Source organism: Tupaia chinensis, unplaced genomic scaffold (genome assembly GCF_000334495.1).
Source record: "Tupaia chinensis unplaced genomic scaffold, TupChi_1.0 Scaffold000251_1, whole genome shotgun sequence".
Classification (NCBI taxonomy): domain Eukaryota; kingdom Metazoa; phylum Chordata; class Mammalia; order Scandentia; family Tupaiidae; genus Tupaia; species Tupaia belangeri.
The window spans coordinates 3,249,261-3,271,894 of record NW_006159731.1 but is presented as its reverse complement, the minus strand read 5'-3'; the positions used below and the strand labels follow the sequence as shown (position 1 = coordinate 3,271,894).

General features: G+C 39.1%; 1 protein-coding gene across 1 annotated transcript in view; it reads right to left on the bottom strand.

Moving 5' to 3' along the window:
- Positions 1-3,948: 3,948 nt before the first annotated feature.
- The window catches only part of LOC102487666 (chondroitin sulfate proteoglycan 4), a 79,394-nt gene continuing 60,708 nt past the window's right edge, over positions 3,949-22,634 (bottom strand). Inside the window, exons 9-10 of the mRNA XM_027772057.1 lie at positions 6,740-6,923; positions 3,949-6,123 (exon numbers count right to left, since the gene is read on the bottom strand). Of these exons, the coding sequence (XP_027627858.1) occupies positions 4,079-6,123; positions 6,740-6,923 (2,229 nt within the window). The 3' untranslated portion in view covers positions 3,949-4,078. The remainder of the gene's footprint in view (positions 6,124-6,739; positions 6,924-22,634) is intronic.

Genomic DNA, 22,634 nt, shown 5'->3' with positions numbered 1-22,634 from the left:
TTTCATGCTTTATCTGAGCCAGCACCAAATGGTAGGCATTGTTTCCTTTTAATTGAATCCATCTGCAAATCAGTAGAATACGCCAGAGCCTCTGGCAGAAAATTCCCAAACTTCATTTAATTACTTGATTAATCACTGAAGTTTGATACCTGGATCTCACACTGATGTTCTTACAGGCACACTCAGAAGCAATAATGTGACTTGGTATTTAAAGTGTTTGTGTTTGTCTCCTTCCGATATGAACACAACTTTACTTGTTTGGAGTTGCAAAATTTACAAGAAAAAGAGGAGGTAAAATCAGACTGTTTTGCTTGGCCAGGCTGGTAATCCTAGCTCCAGAGGTCTTATAGCTGAAGGAAGGAAGAGGCCACCATGTTCACTGAGTCAAGGACGCCTGGCTCTTTCACAAAGAGCAGACATTCTCCTTGCCTAGTCAAGAGGGATCGATACCCACTGACGAGATGCAAAGATGCTCCTCAGCTTTCCTTTTTTGTGTGCAACTCGAGCACACACGGCCATTCTGTTTCTTCTGAGTGTCCAAATTAAACAGGCTAAGAACAATTCTGAGTTGCACAATGATCAAGTCAGTCATGGGTTAAGGCTCTCATTCCTGTTCTTTCCTAAAACAAAATACTTGAAAGGAGTTATATAGAATTCAGGAAGCCAAAAATGCAGGAGAAAAGGCTTTTGGAAAAAGAACAGAATAGTTTTCTTTGGCAACAGTTGTCCATGGCATTAGATTAAAGACAACATACGTTGTCTCTAGTCCCAAATCTGCTATGCTTTCATTTATTCTGTAGATTGTGAAATCTGTTTTTCACCAGGAATAGTTAAAATTGGGTTGGGAGGGAAGAGTGACTTTGCAGAGCAGAAAAGAGAAAGGATGTGAAAAAAAGTATTTTCTGTCTGGAACACATCAGAGGCATCAGGCTTCTGGAGACATTTTGACCTCATCTTTATCTTCGTAAATACTTCACCATAGTTTTTCTCTCCTGATGTGTTCCACCTGTTAACATAAGGCAAAATCTTTTCCATGGACAGGAACATAAAGCAATGAGTCTGCTGTCAAGTTTTCTTTGTTTTAAAATACATCCTCCTTTTAAAAATGCTCATGTGTTCCAGTAACCAAAGTCTCAGACATATTGTAGAATTTTCAACCCTCCGTTCTGTTTTCAGAATATGGCTGTTGCCTAGATTTGGTAATGAGTTTGTTTGTTTATTTTGTTATAGTGCACATGTGCTTGCTGGTGAGAGACAGAGAGATGGAAAGTAAGAAATCGTCCTCCAGGGAGGATAACCACACTGCAATCCCTTCTCCTCCATTCTTCTTTCAGAATTTTGGGTAAGCACACACACACATGTGATTTTCAAGCCACTGGTCCAGGACTAGAATTGTGGTCAGTTATGTGGGATTTCAGCACCTTAGCCACAACACTTTCTGCTGGCCCCAGTAATGAGTTTATTAATCCTTCATTTGAGATTTAAGAAAACTCCTCATTATGGTTTACACCAGGGTTTCTCAGTCTCAGCATTTTTGACATTTGGGGCCAGGTAACTCCTTTGTTGTAAGGTGCTGTTCTGTGCACTGCTGGATGTTTGACAACCTCTTTGGCCTCTGCCCACTAGATGCAACGAGCACTTTCATCCAACTAGTTTGGAAAACCAGAATGTCTCCAGTTTTAGTCAGATGTCCATTGGGGTAGAGGGGGTGTATCTCCTCTCACACCCCTGTGACAGCCCACCCAACCCAACCCCAGCACTATTCCCATCCTAGTTGAGAAACAGTGTCCTCAGCTTTAAGAAAATCCTTAAAACATGAAATATGAAAGTAGACATCTGGAAGATCAAAATCCTCGTTTTCCCGGGAATTTCAATACTCAAACAATATTTTAATAGAGTCTATTCATTGCCTATCTAATTGCTGTCCCCATCCTTCCCCAATTGCATGGTGGGCTGATTTATTTATTGATCTCTGAGTTGGTAGACTCAGCAGGCACAAGAATTCCATTTGCCAATTTTAGGCAATGAAACATAAGAGGGGGAAAGAATATTTGGGGATAAATTCCCCTTACACAATTTTAAAAATAATGATAAATAAACAAGAGACTCTCATGGAAAAAGACATTTTGCCATCTCTTTCACTGTGATTTCTGCCTTTAAATGCAGTTGCATTGTGAAGCTTCAGAAGCCATTTTGTAATCACAAGGGATTAAATAAAAGAATTAAATGTTTGTAGGAAAGTAGATCAGAAAGAACAAAAGAGCTTCAATCCTTGATGACATTCTTGACGTGCTGAACCAGGCCTTGGGATGTCCATCTCCAGAATGTTCATTAATTGAGATAATTCAATGATTGATATTGCTTAAACCAATGACTATCAAACTATGATCTGTGGACCAAATCCAAAAACTAGGAATTATTTTTACATTTTTAAAAAGTTATATTTTTAAAATTAAGAAGAATGCATGACAAAAGCCATGTGTGGTCCACAAAGGCTGAAATATTTACTATGTAACTCTTCAGAAAAACCTTATCAATCCCAACCTGAACTACCAGATGATTAGTGGATGATTAGTTATTTTTAGCCCAAGTCTTGGACTTTTGTTGTGATGCTAAACAGAAATACCTGAGATTAGTTGATTTATAAAGAATAGTGGTTTATTTTGTTCATGATTCTGATGACTGGGAAGTCCAATAGCAAAGGGCTAGCATTTGGACAATCTCTACTGCATCACAACATGGCAGAGAAAAGCAGAAACAGTAGATATGTGTAGAGAGAGACCTGCAGGTAGGTTTTATAGGAACCTGCTCTTGTGGAAACTAACCCCTTCAAATGAGAGTGAGAACTCACTCCCTCTCACAGATGGCATTAATCTATTCATGAAGGTGATGCCTCCGTAATCCAAACACTGTCCATTCTATCTCGGCTCTTAGAGGTCTCACCACCTCATTATATCATTACACTAGAGACCCAGCTTTCAGAACATGAACCTTTGGAGAATGACCATAGCAATTCTTAATACAAGTAATAAAATCTTTGTTTTTTGATCAAAGAAACTGAAGCTTGAGTTGGCCAATGGTGGGCACAATTAGACAATTCAAATATCAATTGGCAGTATTTCAATTCATTGCAAAGTTAAGTCAAATGGAGACCTCACAAACCATTTGAAACTTTTTCTGTTTCTTAGGGCTTCAGATAATGTTTCTCCTCTAGGCTTAATTTTACAAATCAGAATAGAAAGTCTCCTGATGAAACAATAAAATGAGTGAAAACCTTCAAAGGAGGCTAGACTATCCCATTATCTAGAGCATCAAAGCATGTTTTGCCTGAAGAAATTGAACCTAGAGACTCCAAGGAGGAAAAGAAAAACAATACATAAACAAACTCATTAGTTGGATAAATTACCGCTTCCATGTGTTGAAATAATTCTTGTACTTCCTGTGACTCAGAGATGTGAATCTTCAATGACAATATTCAAAGACTTCTTCCTTTAGCTCTATATCTCAAGTTAATACTCCTTTTTCAAGGAGAGCAACAAATTTTGTAGCACCTTGGTAAAGGGTTTAAATACTGTCAAAAACTTAAGTATTCTGAGAAAGTTCGGTTTAGAAGAGAATACATAAAGCCCATTGTGGAAAGCCTGTGAGTGTCGTAAAGAAGTTACAATAAACACCCACCAACATCTAACCATGGTGTTGTTACTGAGTATTGAGTGATTAGCAAGCCCAGGCTCTCCTGAGTTGATTCGACCAAAATTTCTTTGCCTTGGGACCAGTATATGGTGTAATGGCTACGTCGCTGGACTCCCATACAGTCTATAGTGGTTCAAGTCCTGAACCCAGTGGCTTAAACTCTCCTCTCCAAGAGGAGAATGAAGGAGAAGGGATTGTAGCGTGGCCATCCCCCCTGGAGGGTGATTTCTGGCTTTCTGTCTCTCTCTCTGTTTTTCTGGCAAGAGCACATGCCCTATAGCCAAAACCTCTCAAAAAAATTTTTTTTTCTTTGCTTTTATAGTTCCTTGTCTATTCCAGTTCCTGGAACACAGCACATGGTCAACAAGAAATAAGAGCCTTCAGTCTATACCCAATACTGGTTATGCTTTAGTGCTGGGTTGGTTTGTCGGCAGAGCCTGGCCATGTCAGGATCCAAGTTCACCCATGTCTTCCAAGGAGTACATTTTTCCATTTGCTCAGTCACTGGAGAGGCCATTTGTTCACACTGAGAGGCCCTGGACAGACTTATTGAGGGACTTCTGGGGCTTTTTATAAGGGGAGTCACTGTGACAGTGGGAACAGATATGCTCCTTTCTGGCCTACAACATGGGGTTGTGGGCTCCAGGTTGGCCTGGGGCTTGATAAGGGGTTTTGCCTTTTCTACCTTTCGGCCCAAGAGCCAGACATACATGGCCACTGCAGTCACTATGAGCAGAACAAACACTACAGCCAATGGTATGATGACCATCAGAGGGTACATGGTCTCTCCAGGCTCAGTAGGTGACCCAGGACTGACGTTGGTGGTGGCTGGTGACCAAATAACCTGAGTGGACGAGATCATAGCATCCACACTAGACTCTTCACTACTGTGTTGTCTCCAGGGATCTGCTTCCTGCCATCTGATCTGGGTCAGCTTCCCCAGAGTCTCTGTCTGTACCATGGGTCCTGAGAAGACCACAGGCTTTTCCTGAGTGGGAACTGAGGTCACAAGGTTATCTCCAGTGATTAATAAAGGAATATCTGGCATGAAAGTTTGCAAAAATAAGGCATCAGGTGGTACTATGGTGAAGGGGAAATAACCTAGTGCTGGTTGTACATGGTCTGCCCTGAGTAAGAAGGTGAAGGAGTCATTGAGCATGTCAGTGTCTGTTAGATTAGCATGTGGCTCAAGCACCAGTAGCCCTTGGTCAATGTCCCTCTGAGTGAATACAGTAGTATCTTCCATCAGAGTGCTACGAAGTATTCTTACAAGTCTTCCATGGACAGGGGGTTCTGTCACTTCAAATTTGGGGTCACTGCTGGTCCTATTAGCAAGCTCAGAAGCATCAAGGTCTTGTCTTCTCAGATGATGAGCCACTTTGTTGGCAATTTTCAGATTTGACATAACCCGCAGTAAGGGCTGCACTCTGATGCTCAGCGTTTGTCCTGTCAGGTTGCTTTCTGGTGTAAACAGTGAGAACTGTAGCTGATCCTCTGAGGCAGTGAGATTTGTCATGTGGTAAGAGAGTCTTCCTGAATCCAAATCCTCCTGTCCAAAGCTGCTGACCACCTGGTTTTCAATCAGCAGATGCCCATGTTGGAGAGGCCATGTTATCCTGTAAGTGATTTGGGAACTCCGTCCGTTAGTCATTGCTGACAGGTGAGCATTGGTGATAGGGACAGTTGTCTGGCCTTGAGGGAGAAGTAGTTCAGTGAGGTTCACCAGAGTGATAGAGATGGCAATAACATCCAGGTGGAAGAGCTTGTAGAGTGGCCGGTGGCCACCATCGGTCACACTAAAGTAGAATACTCCAGAGGATGGGCTTCCATCTTGTACAAACCACACCTGAGAGTTGTCAATGTCAGCTTGTGTAAAACAGTGAACAGGTGTGTCTGGATGGTGTGCCATTGCCAAAAAGCCATTATTAGGATTACGAATGATCATATATCTGATCTCATCTGGAGGGCTGTCTAGATCATCCACTTTCAGGTTTTCAGATCCCACAACCAACCTACTGCCCTGCAGAACTTTCAACCGAAGTCCTTTTGTCCTTAATTCTGGCGGCTGGTCATTAACAGGAGAGATGGTAATGTTAAACATCTCTTCAAGAAAGTCAGCCTCTGGCTTGGCGGCAGACTTGCTCTTTCGGTTTGGCCAAACAGCAAAAGTAAAGTGATCTGACAGTGATTCAGAGTCATCGTGAAGGTAGGTGATTCCAAATTTATTAATTATATGCTGGGAAAAATTGGGTTTTCTTTTAGTAATATTTCTTTCTCCAACCATAACCGTTCCATGGTGAGGAAGTGATGTAATCTGGAACCAGATTTCATAGGAAGAGCGCTGCGATTTGGGCAATTTAAATAAGAGGTTAGAAGCATCTAGCTTAGATTGGTCAATGAGAACTTTGTGACCCTCCTTGACAGCAGCTCCTATTAAAACATAAAGAACAAAGCAGCATTTCATTAGCGCTTTCGAGGGATAGCTGTAAAATCTGCCTGTCCTAGTGTATTATTCAAAACACTTCAGTTGCTCAAGTACCTGGATTAGATCACCTAAGGCATATGAAAAAAAATTTTTTTAATAAAAATACATACACAATTTCATGCAAATGAGCTTTAAAACCCTTAGATTCACTTATAAAATGTGAATTTCCTAATTTATCTACTAGTGGACTTCCCCTTGCCATGGAAGCAGGTGCAGCTTTCAATACCCCTTTCTTGTCAAGAACTCATCCCACTTGTCATTCTCATTTTCTGTTAGCAGTTTTTCATAAAAGCCTGGTGAAGTCCCTATTTGAAAGGACAAATAAAGTTCTTCAAAGCTAAGTTGCCATCCTTTAAGTTTTTTAAAGCTAAGTTGCCACAGGAGAAGAAATAAAAGCTCGGAGAAAGAGGGCAAAAATAACAGCTTTTTATAACTATTTCAGTTTTATTTTAAAGGTTGACATCATGGGGTTGACAATTAAAAAATAAAAAAATTTACTTCCATGTTTTTCCTACTTTAGTAATTATAAACAAGGCACTGACCAGATTTTCGTGGCATTACCTGTATTTGCGAGCAGACGGGTCTGCCGACCGGGCTCATCAATTTCATATGAAATGGTAATATGGAACTCTTTGGGGCCTAGAGCAGCGGGTGGGGAGGACATCGTGAATGTGAAAGTATCTTCTGCAGTCCAGCCTGTATTCTCACAGTCCACGTGCTGGTATAATATCAGCCCTTCACTGACCTGGCCAGAAAGTAAGAAAAATTAGCCTCTAGCTTCCAGGATGATTTAAGGACTAATATATACCCTAACTGGAGGAGATGCATGTCTTTTCAGAGTTTACTCATGTTCAAGTTATTGCACATGTCCACATGCAGGAACATTAAGAATATGGAACAGGCCAGATGGTGGGCACGACAGTGACATATTGCTCTGCAATGCTGGACCTATGTTGCAGGGTCCTGGCTTCACAACCCAAGACCACCTTACACACTTCTTCATAAGTACATGCCTGTGATCCAGGCTGGCTGAAGCTGGGGAGGGATCTTGGCATAAAGATCCCGTTGGGAATACCTGTTTCTCTCTCAAAAGAAATAAACAAATATTTTTTTAATGAAGACTTATTTTCAAACCTAGGAATTCTATTACAGAAATCATTTATTCCTCAGAGAAAGAAAAAACATTGATTTTGAGATGACTAATACTTAAGGTTTTTGTATGATAGAAAGTTTATAATAAACCTCCACTTACCTATCAGACAGCTTCAACAATTATCAACTCATACCCAGTCTTGTTTTATATATACTCTTGCCCGTTTTTCTGCTCAACTGATTATTTTGAATCAAATCACAGATATATCATTTTTTTCTGTAAATGCTTTAGTAAATATTGGCAAATGGTGACTTTTAAAAACTTAACCCAGTAGGTGGTGTGATGGTTAAGGTATTGGACACTCCCACATGGCTGACCACAACTCAAGTCCTGGACCTGGTGGCTTGCTTGCTCTCTCTCTCTCTCTCTCTCTCTCTGAGTGTGTGTGTGTGTGTGTCTGTGTGTGTGGTCAAATTAAAATGAATGAATGAACAAATAAAATTAAATAAATAATTCTTAAAAAAAAAAACAAAAAACTTAACCACAGGGACCAGCAGATGGCATAATAGTCATGTTGCTGGACTCCCATGTAGTCAACCGTGGTTCGAGTTCTAGACCTGGTGACTTAAAACTCACACCACGTGCGTTTGCATGCATACCCAAGATCCTGTGAGGAGGATGGAAGAGAAGAGATTGTGGCATGGCCATCCCCTTGGGGGATGGGTGTGATCTCTTACTTTCTGTCTCTGTTTCTCTGGCAATTGCATGTGCCCTATAGGAAAAACAAAGAAACAAACAAAACTCTCAAAAAAGCCCCCTTTCCCAAACTTAACCACAATACCATTATCACAGTTAAATAATAAAATAGTTACTTAATACTATCACTATCCAATCAATGGTCAAATTTCTCTGATGATCTAGTTCATGTCTTTTTTTTTTCCCTTGCATAGTTGTTTCAAGTCAGGGTCTTAAGATATTACATTTGTTTGATACTTCTCATAGAAGTCTTTTCATCTGTGGGGTCCTTTTTTTCTAATATTTTTTTCCTTGTTTCTTTGTCAAAGAAATTGGGTTGTTTGACTTATAGGTTTCCTACATTTGGAATATGAGACTGCATTCTTCTGGTATTGTTTACCATGTTCCTCTCTTCCCTGTATTTCTTGTATCCTGATACTTAAATCTAGGGCATAATTAGAATCAGGTTCAACTTATAGACAAGAACATTTTACAAGTTGTTTTATGTATTTCCTTTTGTATCTCATCATGGAGCAAAATATTTGGTTACATCTCTTTTGGATATGTTAAGATTGATAAATGGATTTAAGTGTTGACAGGCTGGTCTATCTATTTTAAGGTTCACTGTCAACCTGTCACCTAATAATTTTACAGAGTCATTGATATTATTGTTGCAGTGGCAAAATACTGGTACTATTTTTTAAAATCACTTCTTCAGGAGACCAGCAGATGGTGTGATGGTTATATTACTGGACTCCCATGTACTCCACCGCAGTTCAAATCTTAGACCTGATGACTTAAAACTCACACTAGGCACATGTGTGTGTGTGTGTGTGCCCAAAATCCTGAGAGGAGAATGGAGGAGAAGGGATTGCAGCATGGCCATCTCTTGGGGGTGGTTTCTCACTTTCTGTCACTCTGTTTCTCTGTCTCTCTGGTGAGTGCATACACCCTATAGCAAAAATCTCTCTAAAAAAAAAATCACTTCTTCGTTTATTATCTGAAAGTATATATAAGGTTTTTTTGTTTATTATTAGATTTAATCTAAAATCCTCATGCCTGTTGCCTGTCAATATCCTTTCTAAATGAGTTGATGAGGATGGATTTTAACCAGCATTTGTTATCCAAAAATCATGAAGGTAGTCCTTTCCCCAAACAACAATGATTCAAAGTTACAAAACTGTACCATTAAAGGGAAAGCTACAGATAAAATATCCTCCTTAATTCCTATGGGTCACATTTTTTTGGACTGCTAGGCTATTCTTTTTCATTTTTTAAAGAACTGTTTATTTATTTATTTATTTATTTATTATTTATTTTGATCAGAGAGAGAGGAAAAGACAGAAGGCAAGCCACCAGGTCTGGGACTTGAACCATGGTTAGCTATGTGGGAGTCCAGCACAACTACCATGCCAACCTGCTACCTGTTTTAATACTCTGAGCCTACAGGTGGGTTTTATTAAGGTATTCTAGCAACCATCTCAAAACTCTCTAGGATAATTTATCATATAATTTACAGAGCTGTTCCATCTACTTCATCAATCAATATTTGGGAATATTCTGTTCATTAACAAAAATTTGGGTCTCTGAATATGTACAAGGGGTCTTCAAAAAGTTTGTGGAAAATATATATTAAGAAAAAACTATGATTGCATTTAAAAGTATTGGTGCAGCAAAATAAACTCATACTTTAATCCCATTTTTCCATAAACTTTCTGAAGCCCCTCCATTGCTCCAGCTCAATTCTAGTAGAGCAAGTGTATTTAGAATCAGAGTTCTAGAAAGTCTTCTAGCCTAGTGAATTTCTACTCTGTCCCAGAGTGGGCAAAAACTATTAGTGAAGATTTTTCATTCCTTACCCATTCAAGGAAGAGGCAAGAAAATATTACCATTTGAGGATTTTCAGGAGAAACTGGAGTTTCTCCAAAGATAGTAATTTCTAGTACTAATTAGTGCTCAATTCTTCAGCAGTTCCTGAGGAATAAAGTCTATTTTATTTAGCTTTTCTGCCATTTCTATGCCCAGCTTTAGATTTATGACAAAAGATTAGTCATAAATGCATTTCCCTGTGACTACGCCAAGGATTTGGGTTCAGAGGATGGGTCCTACATGTTCCTATTCTGCTTGAAAGTGGTATACTATTATAAAGCAAAAGAGATCCATTTTACTGATAATAAATATCACTCAGTCTATTAACCAGGAAGAACGATTTTCTTGAACTTGTTCAATCTTCTTCATTGGTCCTTTCATAGAAGTGAAAATTAGCTTCCCTGATATTTATATGAGAAGTTACAGGAATCATCTGAGGATCTTCTGATGTTGACAGTATGGAACGTTAACGTTCCAGGGGAGAGATGATGCTCATGGATGGGCATGACTGAGATGATGAAGGTTGGAAATCTTCCAAGGGAAGGAATTGGGGAAGAGCCTGGTAGAAGAGAAATCTGCTATTGGTCCTCCTTTTCAAAAGGCATTTAATGAGTGAGAAATTGTGAATAGCCAATGAACTTATGTTACACTGGAGAGGGAGAGAGGAAATCTAATTAGACATGTCCTGCCTATCTGGACTTTAAGACTAGAGGGCCGGTTACTAAAAGGGCTGAGCTAAAAGTAAATGGAACGAGGGTGCCTGGAGACTGTTAACTTGTTGGTGGAAGGAAACAAGTTTGAAGGTGAGTAGAGTCTTCATTGTTTAAAAGAGAGCTCTAGTCTCTCTGGCTTTAATAGCAGATTTCAAGGTGTATGTGGGGAGGAGAGGGCCAGGGAAGAAGAATGAGAACAAGATTTCAGGGGGTAAAAAATGGGGTTAAAGAAGGAAAGAAAGATCTCACAGAGTGATAGAAGTCTTTCCCCTCAAATAGAAAGTAGCCTTAGGAATAGCTCCTAACAGCTCTACACATTTCCACTGTACTAAATATGGATAGGAAAGCCACTTAGCTGAATACCTGGGCGCTGGGATTAAGAAGTGGGAGACAGGAGGTTTTTATTTCTATGGATTTAGATTAGCGCAGATATTTTCTATTTTACAGATGGACTCTTTCTGGAATGTCATTTTAAAAACCATTGGTGTAGAATCTAACTTATAAACATAGCAGGAAAAACAAGAGGAGACAAATCTCCATTTGGCAGCTGCCACAGCAATAAATGTTTCAGACAAGAATCCTGAAAATGTTTGCTGTAACTAGTAGGCTAAAGTGTTATGAGAAACAGAACATTTTAAAAATTACAATCTCGTCACAAGATACTAATTACAAAGGTGTGGGGTGCCTTCAGAGTGGAAACACCTGCCAAGTAGCAGCTGACCAACGAAGAACTGTAAACATCCTAGTGATAGGACAGTGAGTCTTGGTGCCTGCCACCAAGAAACTGAGAAGAACCCAGAAACTCTCCTGGTGTTCCTGCTAAGATGCCCAACCTGAATATGACCAGGGGAAACACTGGATAAAACAGCAGGTAAAACCAAATCGAGGAGGGGCTAACAGGTGGCATGGTGGTTAAGGCACTGGACACTCCCACATGGCTAACCACGGTTCGAATCCTGGACCTGGTGGCTTGCTCTCTCTCTCTCTCTCTCTCTCTCTCTCTCTGTTTCTTTCTCTGGTCAAATTAAAATAAATAAATGAATAATTAAATAGATAATTGTTTTTAAAAAACAACGGCAACAAATTGAGGGACATTCTCAGAGAACTGGCCTGGACATTTCAAACTGCAAGGTCATAAAAGGCATCCTCACTGAGGAGTGACTCTAGATTAAAGAGGACTAAAGAAAGACATGTGGCAAGTAAATTCTATGCTTTATGCTGTGGCTATTTTTTCCTTTGCTATAAAAGGTATTTATCGAAACAACTTGTGAAATATGAATCAAGTCTATAAATTATATAATAGTACTGCAAGTGATGTTAATTTCATGATTTTGAAAATTATACCATGTTTATGATTTTGTGAGAGAGAATTTTTGTGTTTAGAGAATGTACACTAAGATATTTGGAGGTAAAGGGACATGTCAGCAGCAAATGGCTGTCAATTTTTCAGAAATGTGAGTGTGTGTAAAGAGAGAATAATAATGTAATTGGGCTTAAAATGCTAACATTTGGGAATTACGGGTGAATAGCATTGGGGAATTTTTTGTACTCTCTTTCGATTATTTTATAATTCTTAAGTTATTTCAAAATAGAAAGTTAAATAATAATAACTTGTAAATAATTAATACAGGTTTATTTGGCTCACAGTTCTGGTGAACAATAATAATTTTTAAAGTAAATCCTATAGAGCAGCTGTAGTGGCACAGCAGTCATGCAGCATTAGGGGTCGCTGAAACCATGTAGGAGGGTTCCCAGGTCACATCTTCAGATCCCCTGTGCATACCTATCACCTTGAACAAATAACCCGATTTAAAAATGGGCAAAAGGTCTGAATAGACAGTTCTCAAAAAAGACATATAAATGGCCAAGAAGTATATGAAAAAAATATTCAACATCACTAATCATCAGGGATGTAAAACCACAATGAGGTATCACTTCACTTCAAGTAGAATGACTGTTATCAAAAAAGCAAACAACGGGTCAGTCCAATAGCCTAATGGTTAAGGGAGGCACACCCATCCTCTCCTTCTTATGATCATCGCTGGCTGAGCTAGGGATGGAAGAAGGAGCCAAGCCAAATTCTCTATTAAAAAGAGAAAAAGGTGAATCAGTCTTATGATTCAACTTTAAGAAGAGATTAATAATCCTTTTTCTCTGATAACCCAGTATGTGCAGAAACATGAAGGGAGACCAGCCATCAAGAAGTGACTGCTTATGCATGCATCTATTGATGGACACTCAGGGTGATTCCCTATTTTGGCTATTCTGGATAATCCTGCAATAAACATGGGATTATGGATAGACAAACTCATTTCATTTTTTATGAATTTATACCCAGAAGAGGGACTGTTAGATTATATGGTAAATCTATTTTTAATATTTTGAGGAACCTCTTTACTATATTCCCTTAATGACTGTACTAATTTACATTGTTACCAGTAGTATAGAAGAGTTCCATTGTCTCCATATCCTTGTCACACTTGTTATTTTCTGATATTTTTTTAATTACCAGAGGGCATATGAGCTCACCAGAAAGAGATAGAGAGAGGAGAGAGAAAGCACACCCCAATGGGGGCATGGTCATGCTACTATGCTTTTTAGTACATTTAGTACATTCCACCCTGTCAGGATTTAGGGCATGCATACACATGTACCCAGCATGTTTTTCAAGCTACTAGGGCTGGAATTCTAAGCAGATGAGCCATGTGAGGTCTGGCTCCCTTAACCATTAAGCTATTGGGCTGACCCGTTGTTTGCCTTTTTGATAACAGTCATTCTACTTGAAGTGAAGTGATACCTCATTGTGGTTTTGATTTACACCCCTGATGATTAGTGATGTTGAGCATTTTCTCATATACTTCTTGGCCATTTATATGTCTTTTTTGAGAACTGTCTATTCAGACATTTAGCTCATTTTTAAATCAGGTTATTTGTTCAAGGTGATAGGTGTGCTAATCATAGGATCATTACATAATATTTGAAATATCACACCGTACTCCATAAATATGTACCATTATGAATCAATTAAAAATAAAATAAGTTTTAAGAGTAATCTGCCCCCTCATCAATTTTTCTTAAAGTGGTTGGTTTGCACTCCCTGCATTTTTCCCACACCACCCCTGTCTTATTCCATTTCTGTTTTAATAAGGCTGTAATCCTACCTCACCCATATTTCCTAAATGTTAGCTCAAAAAATTCTAGTCAAAAACACAAAGACAGTATATAACATTTTTGACTGGGTGAAAGTATAAATTCTATTCCAGAACATCTCAAAACAGTGCCTTTTTGAAGGAACTATAGTAGATGAAATTAGAATTTCCCTTAGATCTCTGAGAGCTAAACCTTTTGAGTCTCATAATCTTGATATCTTGGAACCACAAAGAAAAGTATTTGTCAGATGCTGAAGAGAGAGATTTGATTCTGAGAAGGCAGAGGGCCTGCTGGCTTTTCTGTTAGTAAAGTTTATAGCTAAGAAGCTGCTGAGAAGCTCAGAGAAAATGGGAATTTAGGAAATATCTCCCTACCCTCGCCCTCATCACAGGGTTCTTTGTTGGTAGCTGGGACAAGACGCTAGATCTCCAGGTTTGTAGAAGAGCATTCTTTTCCCTATAGCACTGTATTGGGGCCTGTTTGGCTCCAATTGCCTGAATTATTGCTCTTCTTCTAAAGGATAACAGGACCTTAATTAATATGAAAATAGAAGAAAAGAGGGTAGATTTTGAAACTTGAACTGATTATATTTACACGCAAAGGTATAAAAGTTACCAATTTGTAGCTCTGTGGCCTTTCTGCAAATCATTTTATCTCTCTGAGATTAAATTATTTCATTTTTTGCATTAAAATATAGAATAATATCTCACTTATAAATATACATATGACCTAATTGGCCTACTGCTATGTCAATTTTCAAACTGGCAGCCCCTGTGCATTTCTAAGTCTTTTAAGAAAGTTTCTAAATTCTCACTGATCAATTCCCTTTTGTGCTATCAGGGGATTCTGGTTAAGATACAAGGCTTTTGAGACCAGTAGATGGCATCATGGTTATGTCACTGGACTCCCATGTAGTCAACCACAGTTCAAGTCCCAGACCTGGTGACTTGAAACTCATGCCAAGCGCATGTGCGTGCATGCCCAAGATCTTAAGAGGCAAATGGAAGAGAAGGGACTGTGGCGTGGCCATCCCCCCCTGGGGGGGGCGGATTTCTCCTTTTCTGTCTCTGTCTCTCTCCCTCTCTCTCTCCAGTGAACACATGTGCCCTAAAGCAAAAATCTCTCTCTCTCAAAAAAAAAATATGTAAGGCAGTACTCATTTTTTATAGTAAACCATGGCATGAAAATATTAAGCAATCAGAAATCTCTAAAACATGTCTAATAAAATAAATATTTGTCCATGAAAACAAGGGATCTGTAGGCTGGAACCTTGGCACACATTCCAGAAGCTTACTTCTAGTTGCTTCGTAAATTTGTTCACTATTCTATCTTAGGCATTTCAACAATTACTTGTTTAATGAACCAAGAACCTAAAAGTATTTACAAAGTTTAATTATAAAGTATATATATTTGTAGGCATGGGGCAATGGGGAAAAAAAAGGAACCCATTTATTTAACAAAACATATAGATAATACCTAACTTTTATTGAGCTTTAAATACAAAATTCAGGCACTATGTGAGGCATTCTATTTAACTTAATTTATTTAACTTTGTTGTAGGGGATTTGGTTATGCCCATTTGACAGACCAAAATAAAACAAAAAGAAGAAACAAGGCTCAGAAAGTATACATAGACAATAAGTGAGAGAATCCAGTTTTGAACTTAGTCTGAATGACTCTGGAGTTTGTTTTGCCACTACCTAAAAGCTACATCTGTATGTGGAAAACTCCAAGAGACTTCAGGCAACAAAGAAACTAACAAGATAATGCTCTCCCACTCCAGGGAGACTAGAAATATGGACAGTCACTTGGCCAGTGTAATGAGGGCAAGCAAATGCCATTTTGTGGTCTGGTTTGGCTAGGACAGAGTCACTGTTGGCCAGAACTTGTCCAAGCTTATAACAGTCCAAATAAATAGCTCATTCTATATATTTTGTGTATTACAAATGGCAGATTAGAGAAAGATTGCATTATAATTCTATACTACTGCTTTTTTTTTTTTTTAATCATGTAGATTCTCTCATAAAACTCCTGGGAAAAAAGGATTAGATTGAAGGAAAAGGAGTTCTTCCTGAGGGCAAGTTTGGGCTCCAAGTGACTAACACCTACTTGCTTAGGCTAAACTTTTTAAATCTAGCCTCAGGAAGGTTAAAAGCTGAGGGTGGATGAACCTTGGATGAACCAAGGACAGCAGGAGATCAGATACACCATGCTTGAGGGAGTCAATCATGACATGGAATCTGATGTTTTGGTTTTTTCCTAAAGTCATTCCAGAGGTCCACAAAAGCACATGTGGTCAGAAATGAGTGTAATGAGAATATAATCATCAAATTTGGCCAAAAGGCAGGGCTACAACACTTCAGAGAATATATTTATGCTGAGGGTCTTCCTAAATAGGTCTATGATCCTGACAAGAAAACTAGAGCATGGGTCCTTTACACTGATACTTCCCACAGTGGGGCTTAAAAGTCAAGTACAAGACATTCACACTGGAGAAGAGAGGAACAAATCATCTCAGGGTCAGTTGGGAGAAAAAGGAAAAAATGGAGGCATGGAATCAACTTGTCTGGTTCTCCACAACATGGTGGTCTTGCCCAGTGGCCAAGTCTCTGGACAAGATAGTGATTGGCTAGAAGCAAGAGAAAGAGAACTGAACAAAGGAATCTCTATCCTAGGCAGATATTCATGGAGAAAGGAGACTACTGAATGCCAAATAATTCAAGATATAAAACTCCTGGGAAAAAAGGATTAGATTGAAGGAAAAGGAGTTCTTCCTGAGGGCAAGTTTGGGCTCCAAGTGACTAACACCTACTTGCTTAGGCTAAACTTTTTAAATCTAGCCTCAGGAAGGTTAAAAGCTGAGGGTGGATGAACCTTGGATGAACCAAGGACAGCAGGAGATCAGATACACCATGCTTGAGGGAGTCAATCATGACATGGAATCTGATGTTTTGGTTTTTTCCTAAAGTCATTCCAGAGGTCCACAAAAGCACATGTGGTCAGAAATGAGTGTAATGAGAATATAATCATCAAATTTGGCCAAAAGGCAGGGCTACAACACTTCAGAGAATATATTTATGCTGAGGGTCTTCCTAAATAGGTCTATGATCCTGACAAGAAAACTAGAGCATGGGTCCTTTACACTGATACTTCCCACAGTGGGGCTTAAAAGTCAAGTACAAGACATTCACACTGGAGAAGAGAGGAACAAATCATCTCAGGGTCAGTTGGGAGAAAAAGGAAAAAATGGAGGCATGGAATCAACTTGTCTGGTTCTCCACAACATGGTGGTCTTGCCCAGTGGCCAAGTCTCTGGACAAGATAGTGATTGGCTAGAAGCAAGAGAAAGAGAACTGAACAAAGGAATCTCTATCCTAGGCAGATATTCATGGAGAAAGGAGACTACTGAATGCCAAATAATTCAAGATGAGTCACTAAGATCTCACAAGGATTAACTTTGGTCCTAAAAGCTAACATTATGAAGATGCCAAGACCCTGTGCTCCTGAAGAATGAGCTCAGAGGAATGATTCTTCTTTGTGTGTTTTTCTCTTTTCCACCAGGACAGGCGCCATCATAGTTGAGGAAGGCAGTGGGCATAGAGGGTTCAAGGCTCTTAGAAAAGATCAGAAGTCCAGGGGCTCACAGATGGTGTAATGGCTACACCACTGGACTCCCATGCAGTTGACCGTGGTTTGAGTCCCAGACTCGGTGGCTTAAACTCATGCCAGGCACGTGTGCGTGCATGCCCAAGATCCCTAGAGGAAAATAGAGGAGAAGGGATTGTGGCATGGCCATCTTCCCAGGAGAAGTGATTTCTCACTTTCTGTCTCTCTGTCTCTCTCTGTCTTTCTGGCGAGCGCACACACCCTATAGCAAAAACCTCTCCAAAAAAAATGAAAGAGAAAAGATCAGAAGTCCAGTGCATCCCAAGAAGCAAAGGCTTTGAGAGTGTTCCGGTATCAGGGTAAATTCATATAAATATAATAAGGCTGGGCTAAGACCCAGGACTGGTTTCTCTTAGTAGGAATGGGTAGAAATGGCACATGGGAAACCTAAGTTTCAAATGGTGATTTTGGAAAGTTCCAGCTAGAAACAGGCAACTGAAAATCTGGTTCAAAAGAATTATCCAAGAGATAGGGCTCAAGCCCCTCCATGACTGGGTCAGCCTCTGTGAGAACAAAAATCTTTTCAAGGAGCCCCACAATATACTATCTGCTCCCCTACCTGGTGAGAGATCTGAATTCACATTTATAATACATAGAAGTAAAGGTTCTCATGGACCTTATGCCATTGTAAGTGTATAGACCTTTAACAGACTGCCAAATGATATGATAGAAAAGATTATTATTAAGACACAGCATTAGGTAGTATGGGATATCCTGCTTTGTTACACATGAATATAGTAGGCTAGAAATGTCCCCAAAGGTATCAGGTCCTAATCTTTGAAATCTGTGAATGTGTCTTTATATAGCAAAGACTTTGTAAATTAATCCTGGGGTAGATTCTGAAATTGAAAGATCATCCTGAATGATTCAAGTGGATCCAAACTACAGTTTTGTTTTTTGGTTTTTTTTTGTTTTTGTTTTAGAGAGGTTTTTTGCTATAGGGCGCGTGGGCTCGCCAGACAGACAGAGAGAGACAGAGAGATAGAAAGCGAGAAATCACCCCCAGAGGGGATGGCCACGCCACAATCCCTTCTCCTCCATTCTCCTCTCGGGGACTTGGGCACACATGCACACGCGCCTGGCGTGAGTTTAAGCCACCGGGTCCGGGACTCGAACCGCGGTCGACTAAGTGGGAGTCCAGCGACATAGCCATTATGCTAACTGCTGGTCCCCCAAACTACAGTTTTAAGAATGAGGCAGAGAGTGATTTACACAGACAGAAGAGAAGAAGGTAAGGTGACCATAAGGCCCAGACTGAAGTGATGCAGCCCAGGAAAGCTCCCAGCCACTGGAAGCTCAAAGAGTAAGGAAGGAATTTCCCCCTAGAGCCTTCAGAGGGTACATGGCTCTGCTGACACCGTGATTTTGGCCCAGGGAAATGGAGTTCAGACTTTGGCCTTCAGAACAGTGAGAAAATAAATTTTTATTTTAAGTCACCAAACTGGTGAAAATTTGTTACAATAACCATAGAAATTAATAGGAAGAGTAAGGATAAGCCAATATTACAGAAACAGGAGTTAGTTCTACCTGCGTTTTCAAAGAGCAAGAAACATTATTGGGCACTCAAAGCCACAGGATTGAGACCCATCAGCCAATCTCCACTTTAAATAATGTACAAGTGACTGTGACAACCCAGTACAGTAATTTCTACACATGGAAAAATGTGCTAGCATGTAGTTCAGTGAACTGTGAGGTGAGAGCGAAGTAGAAAGCAAAAAGAACTGGTGGAAAGTGTCTGAACTGACGTCTGTGTCTAGTTCCAGTGAGCTTATTACTAAAGAGACACCAAGAAAGTAAGGGTGGGAGTGGAGCAGGAGTAATCACTAACAGGAAGACACTGATCCTCCCCTGCTCAGAAAGTTTAGCAGAGTCTAATGATTCATAAAGCTGATAGTACTCTCCATCAAGTTGCAATAGATTAATTTCTATCCTTTGAGAAATGTGTCATGATTTCTTAGAATGTAATTGTCTCTAGCAATAAATCCAGATCCTTAGAGAAGAGCTAATTAGAGAAAATTTGTAACCCAGAATTGACTGTGTTATTTTCTAAATGTGCCCTCGAAATCTGTGTGTCTGTTGGAACAGCAAGCAGAGACTAAGATGGATAACTTCCCATCTGCAACAGCACAATGGCTAAAATACGATTACTGGCTTTATGGAAAAGAAAAAAAAAAGGCCAGGCATCATAAACCACAAAACCAGAACACTTTGCTTTTTAATGATTCTAAATTACCTCATTAAGCATTAGAAAATCTCTCAATTAGCTCTGTGCTCTACTTGGAAGAGATTCATGTTTTGCAGAATTCAGTTCTTACTTTGCTCATACATTCTTGGAAATGAACAATACTTTGTCTAAATTTGTAACAAGTTTTCATTTAACTTTAAACTCTAACAACTTACCTTTCTGTGTATTCATGTGAATGGACTTCAACAAGTTCATAAAAATTGGATTAAACTATGAGTTTATTTTGGTGCAAAAAACAATCAAAATCCATATATAGCTTATTCATAGTAAGCATTTTCTACAAACTTTTGAAAGACCCTTTATGTTTAACTTTCCAGGGTACACTATTTTCAGCAGAAGATTTTGTGACTTAACCTTTTAGGTAGATATAATATGGTAAAAAAAAAAAAAAAAGAATGCTACTTTTTTTTTATCTTTGTAGACTCAGATGATATGGTTTGAAAAAAATAGTGAATTTATTTGGGGTATGAAAGTACTTTTGGCTCTGAAATAACTAATATTTTCCCTATTTTTCCTACAATTATTATTATTTTTTTGCCTACTATGCTATTAAAGAGCATTCATAATTTCTTCATAAGCTGTATCCATCCAGAGTCACTAATTAAACTGGTCTTTTTTTAGGGGTCTGTCAAAAACAACCAAGAATATGGCTTTTTATGTGCAATGATACAGTGATTTTGCCTTCCTAAGTTGAGGGTAGTAGAGGGTTGGTTAACAGTTTTACACTCTGGTCAAAGGTATAAAAGAGCATTCAACCATCAGCCACCCAAAATACTCTTTCAATTAGACCCTTAGCAGGTCATTGGCTGGAGCTGGCTCCTGAAATTAGAAAAACTGGTCTAGGAAACCAAATAATAATCCGTGCCATTTGATTGTGTATGACTGAACAGTTCTGAATCCTTTGTCCTTTTACAACTGAAATGGATTCCTGAGTGCTATGGTTTGGAAAATGGTTTGTCCCCAGAGGTTCACATTTTGGAATTTGGTCTTGAGTTTAAGTAATGGCAGTAGGAGGTAATAAGAACTTTAGGAGGTGAATCCTAGTAGTCAGTGTTTGGCTCATGGAGGCACCACCCTCATAAATGAATTAATGCTGTCTTACAAGGAGTTCTTGCTCTTGTGAGAAATGGTTAGTTCCTAAAAGAGTAGGTTACAATAAAAGGAATATGGCTGCCCCCAGGTCTCTCTCTGTCTGCATGCATCAACCATTCTCTCCACTTCTGTCAGCCATATTGTGACATAGCACCAAAGGCCATCCTAATGACAAACCCATGCCTTTGGACTTTCAAGACACAAGAATCATAAGCCAAATAAACTTCTAATCTTTATAAATCAGTTTGGGGTATTCCTGTTAGCAATACAATAGCAGACAAAGACACTGAGCGGTAATTTTTAATTAACCAGATGACTCATGAAAGCACATAATATGTGTTAATAAATGTCTTCATTGAGTATTTTGGAGAAAAAAATCTTGATCATCTTCACCACATCTATCACCTTTCTCCACCATTTCTTTTACTTTCCAAAATTTCTGGAGCTGCCGTGTGGTAAATCTGAGCCATTATACAATAGCTGAGAGTTGACCAGAGTCTATTTGACAGACAGAGGCCATAAAACTGGAGATTTTAGGAAAGCATTCACATTCTATTTGTATGTGAAAAAGGAGACTGGATCTGGAAAGGAACACCTGGAAGACGAGTAAAAAATTTTTTCCTCTTCCCAAGTTACAAGTAAAAATTTGGATTTTTAATCCATAAATTAACCAAAATTGGAATATATTTAGATGAATACCCATTATACTCTACTTATTTATAATTTTTGCTATTTCTCAACAGGTTGAGTATCCTTAGTCCAAAAATCCAAAATCCAAAACATTCCAAAATCTAAAACTTTCAAGTGCCAAGATGCCACCACAAATGGAAAGTTCCACACCTAACTTCATGTGATCAGTCCCAGCCAAGACAGTCAAAACACTGCAATACAAAAATATTGTATAAAACTACCTTAGGCTATTTGTATAAGGTGCATATAAAACACAAGTAATGTTTTTGTTTTGTGTATATATATATATACATACACACACACACACACACACACACACACACACACACTAAAAAAATTCAAAAAGCAAAATACTTCTGGTCCCAAGCATGTTGGACAAGGAATACTCAACCTGTATAAACTTAATGTTGTATTGTTTTCTGACTTTATTTTTACTAGAAGCATGTACTATTTTTAAACTTGGAAAAACCCACATCTACACTGGAACATCAAAATAACCTACTACTCTGAGAGAGGCAGAGGAACCATTCCAGTTTACATACTTACACAGTTTTCTCTGCACACTCCCTCCCTACCCATCATTACTGATGTTCTCTACGTACTCTCTCTGGCCCACATCATTGATGATCTTGATGACTATTGAAGTGAAAGCGGAGACGGCATTTCAATGACATGCAGAAAAATGTAGCCAATCATATCCTGTAAAAAGACTTCAACTTGGCTGTGGCAACTTACAGCTGCTCTGGTGAAGAGCAGCTTTTGTTTCTTGCTCTGATCCACTGGGGCGGGGTCCTTTGGAGCACTCCACACTCAGGCCTCATTCCTCTTCCAGCCTAAGTTCTACCAAAGGATGGAGTGTCTGACTCCCGCATGAGGCCCCCTGACATTTTCCTCAGCCTTTGCTCTCATCATCATTCAGGGAAATGTATTCCAGAATACCAAGGAATCTCCCAAGAGGAAAACAATAAGTGGGTTATGAGGTGAAGCAAATGTCACTCTCTTCTAATGACCTCATTTGCATTCATTAAATTACTGTTGTACATTAGGGTAAACACAGTGGCCAATTCCAATGTCCCAGAAAATTGTCTTTCCCTGAGAAATTAGTCTTTCTGCTACTAGGAGAGCAAAGGAAAGTCTCACATTTCCAAGAACAAAAAAGGTGATAAAATCTGCCTTAACTACCATTTATTTCACATTTTCTAT